The sequence below is a fragment of the Parambassis ranga genome, chromosome 9 (genome assembly GCF_900634625.1).
Source record: "Parambassis ranga chromosome 9, fParRan2.1, whole genome shotgun sequence".
Classification (NCBI taxonomy): Eukaryota; Metazoa; Chordata; class Actinopteri; family Ambassidae; genus Parambassis; species Parambassis ranga.
In genome coordinates, this window is record NC_041030.1 from 4,319,214 (window position 1) to 4,331,763 (window position 12,550).

Genomic DNA, 12,550 nt, shown 5'->3' on the forward strand with positions numbered 1-12,550 from the left:
TACTTTGCTGCTGGCTAAGTGTTTGAACTTTTATTCTTCTTTCAAATTGTATTTAATATCCCATGAAGGTAGATCTAGAAGTATTACATGCTAGTGTAAATCATTTATTTTCATATTGCTGTCCCTCTGCAAAAATAAATAAATTAAATGAAATTAAAAAGACGCAGCTCATCTCTACTTTTAGCGAGCCTATGGTATATGGGATGATGCTTGTCAAGGCTAATATCCTAAATGATAAAGAAACTGGCAATTCAAAGAAAGACAGCGTAAAGTAGGCCAATTAGTACCTAGGGAACATTTTGCTAGAAGAGATAGCAGCTCCAAATGTCACATGCACGAACATTAGGGCCGATTGTTTATAATATGACCTGACAGTTTGGGTCTCTTTAATATGGGATTAACTACAATACTAATTAACATGTGGCTCTATTAAAACAAGCAGCTGCGAGTGAAGTAACTCTCTTAACAGGGTAATGAGCAACTCTTCTGATGTACACCCCATATTACAGTGTCGCCACAAATCAAATGTGTTTTTGCACTTCTAGATTTACTCTGATTTTATACTGGAAATACGACATCTTAAATTACATGCGGCACCCTTAAATATCTGAGCCCACAGATCAGAGCATTCTTTGCCTTTGTCACAAACAGATATATGTTTTAAAGTCCCACTGCAGGGCTCACACTGTTTCATCAGAGACATAAAGTGGCCACGGTGCCCTGAGGAGAGTGTTAAAACACATCCTCAATTAAAGCAAAGTAACTTTGCATCTCCTCGTGATTTCTCCTGCAGTCCCTGTAATTGGGTCTCAGTGGATTTGGCGGGAGAGCTGCGGCTCTTCTTCTGGAGTGAAGGGGACCCAGCCTGGAGTGGGGCTGAGGGGACAGCCAAAGGGAAAAAGCTGCCGGGTCGCCAGGCTCTGGATGCTAACAGCTGGCAGGAAGGAAGAAGAGCCGGCTGCGGCCAAATGGGAGGACAGGTGGAATAAGAGAGCTCAACCATTCAGTCCCAGACACAGAAGCACTGTTATTCAGTCAGGAGAGGGAAGAAGGCCCTGAGGGAGCCCAACAGGCAGAGTTTCAGCCCTGCATTACTGTGACGATTAAACATGATGCAAATAAATATAAATATAAGATTTTGTCACAACATTTGAATGGGTTATCAGTAGGTTATTATAAGTTTGGGGAGTCGTACATAAGTAGCAAAGAGCATGGTGACATTTGCTGGCCCATACTGTTACACTTTAGTGGGTTAGGTGTGGTTCATGCAACAAAACTATGACAACATGGACGCTTTAACACTTAAAGTCAAATCTGTTGCAAGATTCTCAGCATTTTCTTGGCTATAAGTGCAATTTTGACTGCATGATTTTACATGCTGCCCTAAATATAGAACAGGTGGTGATAAATAAAACTGTGACTTTGATCTAGAACAACTGGCAAAGCAGTAATTGTTCATGTTTTTCTTTAAAATATCAAACCCTCACAGGCCTCCTTATATATATCAGGACACACACATGAATCGTGTGTGTGTTTGTGGGTGTGTCTTCTCTTCCGGTGAGACGTGTGAAGGACAGCCGAAGGTGCGGTGAGATCCAGTGATGGGCCTGTTTTATTACATCTCATATTGAGACCAATCTCTGTCCATTCACCTGAAGGACAGCCAGCTATTCCCTGACTAAATTAGCCAGCTGCTGTGGTGTGAGAGGGGCCTCCACAGGCACGCAAAGCCACACTCTGACACACACAAACACACACACAATCACAGGTAAAGGCAGTCATGCAATAATGTGTATTTCCCCTGTCCCCTCATGCAAGAATTCAAACTTGAATGAATGAATAATCGGATGTCCTGTCGCTCACTTTTACTCTATTGCACTTAAACACACATGTATGACCACACTCTCGGTGGCAGGCAGTCGATGTGGGGTAATTGCAGTCATTGTGGCAGGTTGTGCCCCTGTCTACAAGGCCTGCACACCTCTTCCTTGTGGGACCATGTGACACAGATCTCAGCCCTGTAGCATACACGGCTATCACACACTGTTTATGATTGTGTCGTCACGACCACCTAATGTAGCAAATGCATAAAGTTTTAGCCGAGACAGTAATGCTGCTGAGAGGTTGAACACTCCCTTCATGCTTTCTCTTCCCTAATGAAATGTCTTTTGTACAGTCTGTTTTATATATATATATATTTTGTTCACTCACGGCGGATGTTCTAATGAGGCAGAGCCTGAAATAGCAGTGGGGCTAGCACTGCAGAACTATGACATCCCATGTGAGAACTTGCCCAAATCACAGTGGCTGCAGCCGTGCGTCAGGTTTCTTTATTTATAACCCGCACGGAATTGTCCTACACTCTGAGCATATGGAGGGTTATGTAACGCTCAGCATCCAATAGATAAGCACTAAAGTCAGGTCCTATATATAAGGCTTGCAGAAGACCTGTTTCTGAGGCTGTTTAGGATTGATTTAGCGCTCCTGAGCGTCTGCTTTGCTGTGATGGAATGAAATGAGTCCTTACTGTGAAGCAAAAATGAACACAGAAATTCTGTAGCATTCTTTGTGAGAGCCCCTTCTTTGTGCATTTAAACTTGAGGAAATAATGCATTTCCTCTTTACCAAGAAGAAGTTTATGATGCCCACATGTGCAGCCAGTGCATAAAAGAAATGCAAAAGGTGGAACAATAGCTGTTTCTGCTCAATACCACACCACAAATGCAATTCTAGTCACCTTCAATTTAAATAGGAATTTATGATTAAAAGCTGTTAAAACATTCTATTTGAAAACAACATTGTGTTATTGCTATAGGCATCTCATCGGATTAGCTCTCATTCACATAAATAGAAATGCCACCTCACGCCTGTCACATTGTGTATGAGTGATCAGGCAGCAAGCCGGTCATTACAATCATGACATCAAATGCCTGGCAGCAGAGGTCAATCAGTGTACATTAACCAAACAGAGCTCATTTGTTTTACAGCTTTTAGTGGCGTGTTGGCACCAGCGTACATGAGCTTTAGGCTGGCATCCAGCGGGCATGGAGGGCCTCCCAGCAGAGCCGGAGCAAGATGGGTCTTGGCCAGCCCTCTAACAGAGGAATACGAAGGAGACAGAGAGAGGGGTGTTAATGTGTCCCCTTACCTCCCCCTCTCCAGTGTTTAACCATTCTTCTGATTTGTGTAGCAGGAAAAACAACTCCTCCACACTGAGCATACATTAAAAGGGTTTTAAAATGACGGTCAGGCCACATTTTTTTTTGGGGGGGGGAATTCCTCTTCCAAGCTCTGTCGCCTGGTCTCCTCTTTCTTCTCCCTGCACTTTTTAATCTTTGGGTGTTGACATGTCATCACACTGCTGCATTAGTGTGAGCTAGTGCACATACAAAGATCACTCTTAACCCTCACCTAGTCCTAATTATAGCAGCTTCAGTGATCTGTCATCGACAGGTCCTCTCCAGTCTTGGCTGGGAGTGATATCTCTCTGTAAAATATGTATGACATCAAAAAGCCTTAAAGGTTATTACAAATTAATAATGAGTAGTGGGCAGAGAGCAGTAAAAAATAGCCTTCCCTTGGTGTCGTGTTTAAATGTTTAATTTAACATGCTCCAGTATAAATGTGGACTGCCTCCCAGCGATGTCTGCGAGGGCCCCGGGGCCTCGCCAGACTGTCAGTGGTCTCCAGCATACAAACCCAGACCACCAGGCGCACATGTATTAAGATCGACATTCAGATTAGACTGATTCATGCAGACGTGAATGATCATCCGTCTGGAGCCGTCAACTGTTATCTTGAAAAGGCGCCTCTTCATCTGTGCATCTCTAACAGCATACAGAATTATAAAAACACTAAAGGAAGCAGTTTTACTCGCATCAAGCGCAAATTCTCTGTAGACTCAGAGACATAGAAAAGCTCTTTCTGTGCATTTCTCTGAAGCAAGTCAAATCATTGGCCCTGAACCCTCCTCACAGTAATGTCTGAAGACACTGTACAAAATTGCCTTATTTATGCCTGTAATGTAAGCTGTCTGTTCTAGTGTCGCTCATTCTCTGTGGAACCAACGACAGTGGCAGCCGAGTCTGGAGTGAATTTGCCGGGCGACTACCTGGGAAACATCAACAGTCATTAATTATGTAAAACTCTTCTCACTGTGGGAGCAGAAAAGAGCCGCATACAACTGCAGCGCCCGCTCCTATTAGACTCAATGTACTCTACAATGAGCCCCCACTGCTGGAGGGAGTGGAGGGATTATCAGCCTACCACCACGACCCCCCCGTAGAAAAGACACACATGCTATAGAGTACACACACAGTAAATGTGACGTCCTATTAGGGTCTGCACCAGTGTAGGCTTGTATTTAGCTGAGGAGGAGAATAACACAAATCTCTGCGCCGTCTCTCCTCCCTAGCCGCCCCATCATTCATTTCTCCACATCCCAGGTCCTGTTTCTGTTTTTGTTGCCAATTGTCTTGCTTCCCGGCTTTCTCACTACAACAAATGAAATCGGCAAATCTGACAGGACAAATGATATGCCGTGTTTGTCGGGAACGCTGAGCGAGGAAGGTTGCAGTTTGATTGTTGATAGTGTTGCCACCAACGCCGCGCTGGTCTCCTTTACTTGGAACCAAATTAGCCACAGATCCGTGCTGCACAGGGCCTACGTGAGATCTTCCTCGGAGCGCTGCGATTGACAACAGCAGATTTATCAAGCAAATAATAGACCTAATTTCTGCACCATGTGTTTCTAATCCATCTTCTGTTAGCAGCAGACGTAGGGTTGTTTGGCAGACTTCAAGTCATCTCCACAGCATTCATTCCTCCGTCAGCTGCACTCTTCTAGCTGTGGTTTAAGCTCGTTCATCAGTGCTGTTCTTTTTAGCGGATGCGGCTTTGGCATGATGTTCCTCCATGCTGAAACAAAGGCAGCGCTGACACCTGTAATTAATTAGGCTATTATGCATTCCGCAATGATAATTGCCTCACTGGAAAGTCACCAGCCTTCTAAGAGGGAGAGAGAGGAGAGGTGGATAGAGAGCGCTATCCATCATAGTGCAGCGCTCTCTCTCCTTCTCTCTCCCCCCCGTGTCATGCTGTCTCACCTTGACTAGTGTAGGCAGGCCTAGAGAAACACTGTCAACATGTGTCTGAGGGCGAGATATGCAGCTGTGCCTCCCCCTCGCCAGAGCTGCTTCACCAGCGGCCTGCCAGGGTCCATCCACTCCAGGGCTTTGGCTCACATTGGCACAGTTACCCATGACACCCCATCTGTTGTAGCTTTGTTCACCAGGGCAGTACAGCACGGGGATAATGGGGGCACTTTATTTTTATAATTAGCCCTTACCTACACTTCTCCTCTCTTCTCTCCTCTTAACAGTTCTCCCAGCACTGAAATCTAGTCCAGGTGCACTCATTACTACTTTTCGCAGCCCTCCCTTTCAGCACATCAACTGGTGCCTTCATCTCACCCTCAGCACTCCCTCCCATCATGCCATGATAGATACATTCGGCAGACACTCTTTCCTGAAGGTTTAGGTCATTCTCTGCATGAAACGTTTGAAAGAGTAAGCTCAAAGAAAATGACAACTCCTGTCTTTTGAACTACAAAGACGTTCAGAAAAGATTTGTTTTCTTCTCTCCGTTTGTCTCTCACCGGCTCTTGACTTTGACTTTGCTGTGACTTTGAGGTGCTAGCACAGAGGCTGGTGCTTTTGAATTTTGTTGAGAGGGTGGGTAATGTGGTGGTTCTGCCGCCTGTTGATGGTGAGGGGGACCCAGAAGGCACCTGCTGCGTGCTGGAGACAGCAGGCCCTTTGATCTCAGTTTTATGTTGTGCCATGTTCTGTCTCTCATGCAGCTCCATGTGCTACGTCCGTCGGGATTACGTCAGCTCCACCTTGATCTGTTGAGATCTGCTCTGTCTCTCTCAGCCTGGGTCATTATCGGCGCTCTCCACTGGGGCATTGACCTGAGGTCTCTCTCATTTTTTTTCGTCTCATATTCAAGTGAAACATCATATTACATCATATATCTTAAAGTGCGTTTGTAGCCGTGCAGCACGACTATAGGAATAAGAATGTCGGTCACTTTTGATATGTATGTATGTTTGTTGATGCACTTAGGTCCAGACTGAAATATCAGGCTGTACAGTCTAACTACTAATGCAGTCATAGTTGTAAAAACAACATAGAGGGTGATTGATAAGTTCATGACCTTATTATTCTGTCTTTAACTCTCATTACCTGCATGTGTATTTCAACTCTTGTGAGTGATAATGGAGAAAGATTGTGCAGTCATCTGCTACCTCAGCCTCAAAGGCTTGTATACAGAAGGATGTCAGTGAAAACATGGTGGTGTCCCTAGAGGAGGGACGTCTGTCTTATAGCATGGTGAAGAAGTGAAGAATTTAAACAACCGCAAAAATGACTGCCATGCAGGAATTCAGATTCAAACTCATCTATCTTCCTCTCTAGTAATCTGATTTGGCTCCTTACGCAGAGTTCACACTGGATGTGGGAGTACTGTGAAGTCTCTGGAAGTGCTGCCCTGTTCCTTTTGGTGCTCACGATAACCAGTGGGGCTGTTCACAACAGCTCCTGCCAGCTTGTAATCAGTACAATTACTTCATTCTGTCGTATTTTTATTGCCACGAGCCAGAAAATATACACTTAAATAAAGCATTACATAAACAATCGAATGTGCCTTATTTCTCCTTTTTTCACTCTAATTGATAAAATTCCACTAGAAATGCTAAAATTGGCCAAGACGACAGCATTTGTGTCCTTCCCACATTATTGGTAGATTAGCAGGGTTTACCCTGCAAGGTTTGCCTCTAGTTCCATTCATTGTGTGTCAAATACAGGGAGCCTATTCCATCAGGCTATGTTTCCAGGCTCCCATGAATGAAGTGGTATTTTCACTTTGAATTTGTCACTGCATTGTTGCAGTGTGTATTCACATGAGAAGCAGATAAGTGGTTCAAAAGAATATTGGTGTGGTCAGCTTTGGCCATTTATTTAGCTGAGGCGGCATCTCTGCAGTAGCTGAGTGGTGGTGGCGTCAGTCTGTTGTGAGCACAGCGCATTGACTGACAGGCACTGCTGATTGGAATTGACATGGCGACGAGATGTGTGTCAGTGCTCTGACTGCTCATCTCATCGGGCACCCAAAGACGGCCACAGCCACCGCCATGCTGCCACCACCGCTCCGAGATGGGTGTCACCACGATTAAATCTGCCCTCAAACACAGTTTGTGTGCAGTTGTGCATCTGCGTGAGAGCATCTTGATGTGTGCATTTGTATGCATCTGTGTGTGTGTGTGTACACATGTAGGTGTACACGGGTCTCTCACCATCTACACTGTATTGCAATACTGTTTACCTTGCTCTCCGCCCACTCATTGGTCACTCCTCACCAACTCATTTCTGTTTTCCCTTCTGTGAACCTACACTCAAAGCAAAACAAACGTCAGCATGACAGGTACACAAGTACTGGGTGGCTCAGCTAAAATATGATCTTTTCCTGCTCCTGAAGGGAAAATTATAGTTCTGCATTTGTTTTTTTTAACATACATATAACATAAAAGCAGGTTACTCAAAGACTTCTGCTCTTGATTTGTTTATATAATGTTGAAACGGCCAAATGTTGAAGCAAGAAAAACATTCCTGAGGCCTAACTCTTAATTTCACCTTAATATCAGATCTGAAACTTTTACATTTTGGAAAATTCATAAATATTATAAAGCAGTATTTAGCAGAACGTTTTACATAAGAAAAAAAATTGATTTTAGACCAAAATATAAACAATGTTTTATAAAGGATCAAAGCTATGTTGTCAGTTGATATATTTGTTTAAAAAAATCATGTTGGGATTATATTTTTCTACAATTTTCTAATCTTTCAAAGCTAAAGATTCAATTTTCCAACAAAAAACATTTGATATATTAATGATACAGCCTTGGTCTGAATTATTTAGCCTGAAGGAAATACACACAGTTAAATAACATACCATTGTACTTCTGATTATTATTTTGCTGAAAAATAAAATACACTAGGAATGGATTTAGATTAAAGGACTAGTGTGTAGGGAGTAGTGGCATCTAGTGGTGAAGTGGTACCTCTGTATTTTAAAGGACAATTTGCTGTGGCTGACACTCTCTAGAGTCAGTGTTTGGTTTGTCCATTCTAGGCTACTGTAGGAACAATGGTGGTGCAACATCTATTTTATAATAATAATAATAATAATAATAATAATTTTAATTGATAAAATGTGATTTTAATTGATTAACTGGATAAAAATATTATGTCTTTGAATCGCACATTGTCCTTACACTTATAGTAACTGCAGGGACTGAACAATTGTCAGAAATCCAGAGGATTGTTCTAGAAGGTTCTTGTGACAAGTGGTGTTGTTGTGGTAGTGGGCTTCCCACTGTTTTGTTCTAATAAGCATGGAGTAGGACTGGGGTTGTTGTGACATCCTGTCAGCCTGTGGGCTGGACTGGCGCTCAGTGAGCAGCGCAGTAGGATGGACTCCCTATGATTGTGCACTGACCTTTGCATCATGGGGAAGATGACAGGTAATTTAGAGGCCTCAGGGACTGTGGAACCATACATTTGCTGTCCCCAAACCACCCACAGCACCGACCACATTCACCTTGAGATGGAAGAGGTGTATCCATGCACTCTGCATGCACACACACACACGCAGAGAATTGAATTAAATCACATGCTACCCAGATACAGATGCATATGCAGACATGCCCCAAGCTTTCACACAATTATTTGCACACATACACCCAGTGCAAGATCCTTTTTGACGCCCGCCCAACACCCCCATCATTGTCGCACACTCTAATCACCTGCATCATCACAACCCATCCTCAAACAACCAAATCACAGGGGGTGGCAAACTGGTAAGGCAGAGGGGGAAAACGATGATTTAGAGTGATAATTGCATAATCACCAGTTGTGATAATTGTAATTGATGACTGCATAATTGCTAATTGCGCTCTTTATGGGAACCTCTCTTATTCGTTGTCTCTGTTTCTGTCTGTGTACGTCGCTCAGTAGCCCTTCACTCTGCTTCTTCTACCTCATTCTAGATTTCTTCTCTCTTTCCTCCATGTATTTCTCTATCCTCAGCACATGCTAGCCTCTCTTCCTCTAACATACACACACACACACATGCAGAGACTCACTAGTGGGTACTGTAAGTATTCTCAAAGGCTTATCAGTAAGTATTTCCCAGCAGCCTTGTCCCAGAGGCTGTGCTCTGCCCACTCTGTAGCTACGTGAAGAGTTATGGAGGAGCGCTAACAGGTTTCCTTTGTCTCTCTCTTGCTGCTCTGCCCCAGGCTTTACTTCTGCTTGTAAAATCAACCTGCGGCCAAGCCCATTCCCTCGGTAGCCATATCCTTTATCACAAAACTGGTGAAAACAAAGAATGCACTGTGAGCCAAAAGAGAAGAGATTTGCTGGTTTGTCGTCCAACCTCACGTTGTATCTCTCTGTACAGCAGCCTTATCTGCTCATATGAAACTTTTGGCCCAAAACATTGACATGGAGATGACTATGATCAGCCAGCATTATGCACGACACCTCAAAGTGCTTTGATGATAGCAAAGGCGGGTTTTTGGGGGGGGGGGGCGTTATACGCAGAGTGGGCGCTAACATGAGAAAGCTTCAGACAGGCGATGTGATTGATGTCGCTGCTGGTGTCTGTAGGCAGGTTAATGGTGTGATTGTGGAGGTAATCTCCGTGTTCTCTTGTTAAAGAATGATGGAGGGCCAGGACACCTTGCACATCTGTGGAAGATGGAGCCCCATTGTTGTCCCCATTGCAAGATCTCAACTCCTTTTTACATAATGCAATTGGGAGCCTCATTTGATATTTTTGCTTCAGTGGAAAGCAGGCCTGCTAGTGAGTGTCAGGAGAACAGCTGATGAGTAGTGGGGTGGGTTGAGTCGCCCTGCTGTAGTGGTCATGTAGTTGAGGGGTTAAGCTTATGTTGGTCATAGTTTGTCTTGGGTTCACAAAGTGCTAATAATAATTGAAACCTTTATTAGTCCCACAATGGGGAAATCGCTCAAGGCAGCCCAGCAAAGAGCACCATACGCCAGTGAGTGCACTAGAGGCTATGCAGGTAAAGTGTCTTGCCCAAAGACACACAACAGTGACTAGGGAGGAGTTGGGATCGAACCACCACCGGTTACGGGACAACCCTGCTATACCACTGCGCCACTGCTGCCCACTATTGGTGGTTTGTTCATACTGAAGAGGCAAAAAAGAGGCAAAAAAAGAAGCAAATACAAAAAATGTCTTCGGAATAAAATACATCTTAGCTGTAGCAACACAAGTTGTTGATGTACCCATAACCCACGTGGTGTCAGTGTGCCTCACATATTTTCAGTGTTTGTGAACCAACATTAGTGTCATCTCCTGGAAGAAGAGTAGAGGTAGGGTTGGGGGGTGCAGATGAAGGGTTAAACTAGGGTAGAGCTGAGTGAAACAGCACCATAGTGGAGCAGGGAGCTGGCTGAAAGCTGCAGACTATTGCATCTGTATTGATTGGCTCCAGCCTTTTCCATTTTCCATGAACTCCTCTGAGCTGCTCCAAGTGGGAGTGATGGGGGGGATTTGCTTGATCTTTATGATATTTCTTTAAACATGATGCTGTCGTTATGCCTCCCCGGGGAGGACACCAGCCATTTCCAGTAAATCAAAGGCTCTCCGTCCCTAGCTATTTTCCACACACCTTATTTATAACCCCACTAAACAGCCCCAACACACTGCCGCCATTCTCGTAAGTGTTTTCAGCCTTTGCAAAATGAATGTTTTTCAAGTGCAGCCATACCAATGAGGAGCAGCCATACCGCACACTTGACCCTCTGATGTGGAGTCCATTGAGCCGATCCGACAGAGGCTGTAATCAACAGTGACAGAAATGACATAGACAATAGATGACAATAATTTGAATTCCGTCTGCTCTTGGAGTGGGGGGTCGTTTGGATGAGGCTGATCTGATTTACCACAGCAGAACAGAGGACGTGGAGTGGCAGCCGCCGTGCGTCCTCTGACTCACAAACAGGCCTGAGGTCTTAGTGGGAGCTGGGAGCAGGGTAACCCACATACCCACTAGTGCAGGTGCCCTCTCCATGGGGCCAGGTGGCGGCTAATTCTGTTTCTTTGTCCCTCCTAATGAATCGTTAATTGGTTTGCATCACCCGCCGAGTTGAGGATAGCAGGTGCTGAGTGCTGCTGGTGATGGAGGCCACTGGCGAGCGTCCTCGCACACACCGGCACCTACATTTAACAGGCCAAATGTCACCTCGCAACATGCAACAGCTTGGCAGTGAAACAGAGAGCATATCATCATAGTTTACGCCTTGTTTCTCTGCTTATGTGGAGTACAAACTCATGGATTCGTTTATTTCTAAGGTCGCAGTATTTCCCTGTCACACATACAAAGAGTGTTTGTCAGATTTATAAGCCGGATGCTTGAAGTCGACCTTTGCTCTTGTTACTGTTTATTTATTATGAGTGTTTTCTGCTCTGTGTAAAAGGCCTGCAATGTAAATATTCTGTGCATTATGCCAGGATTCTATCACTCCATGTTTACCTTAATGGCATCTTCTCCCCTGCAGGTGGTTGCTCTGAACAAGCGCAGTAAGGAGGCAGAGTCTGCGTTCCTGGGAATCTACAAACAGCTTATCGAGGCCCCAGGTGAGTCTCCCACCAAGACCTGAGATGTGCATCTTCACAAACAACAACAAAAGCAGCAGCAGCAGCAGAAGCAGCAGCAGCAGCAGCAGCATAAACACCAAACGTTACTTCTAGAATTATCTTTCTCCCTTCGAAGATCACTCCCCAGAGATCAATTCCCTATCAAACCCATCACTATCACTGGATGAGACACACCGAGACATATCATGTATATATAAAGGATCATGCACAACTAAAAAAAGTAATTTTCTTGCTATAGATAGATACTGTGCAGTAGAACATGGATATATGATACATAAAACCCTATACCCTGTGGCTCTTATCTATTTTTCAAAGTCTGTGCTCTCAGAGTGGTTTCCAAAACTCTGCGTGAGGCCACTTCAAAACCCAGCACTGGTCCTTGAGTGTAGCCTGGCTGAGAAGCGAACACATCCTTGAGGAGCTTTGCTGTTGATTGTGGAGGGCCAATTAAAATCCCAACTGAAGTCTGGCTTCGTGTGGAATTGGGGCCTGATGAGGCCAATGGGGGGAAAAGGGAAAGAGGGACAAAGACAGTAAGTTAGATGGGAGGAAAGGCATAGTGTGTTTATTCAGTTGTTATTTCAGTGCCAGGGCACATGTACTGTATTGCTCTTTGTTGCAGGAGACGGCGGCAAAACGCAGCCCAATCTCAGTCTAGATCAGAGAAACACTTGTGGCAGGAGTAGAGAATGCTGTTTACAGATTCAATGAATACAAGATAAAAGTCTGCGTCAGAGAAATAGCGACGGCGGCAACTGACTTTTAAAGGTCTCCATTTTTCCTTGAAGTCCCCTTCTTGATA

The 12,550-nt window shown here is 44.4% G+C and overlaps 1 protein-coding gene across 3 annotated transcripts in view; it reads left to right on the forward strand.

Moving 5' to 3' along the window:
• Window positions 1-12,550, forward strand: part of cux2b (cut-like homeobox 2b) — a 74,195-nt gene that overhangs the window by 39,219 nt on the left and 22,426 nt on the right. For all 3 annotated transcript variants that reach the window (XM_028415031.1, XM_028415033.1, XM_028415032.1), the window contains exon 4: window positions 11,649-11,727. In XM_028415031.1, the coding sequence (XP_028270832.1) occupies window positions 11,649-11,727 (79 nt within the window). The remainder of the gene's footprint in view (window positions 1-11,648; window positions 11,728-12,550) is intronic.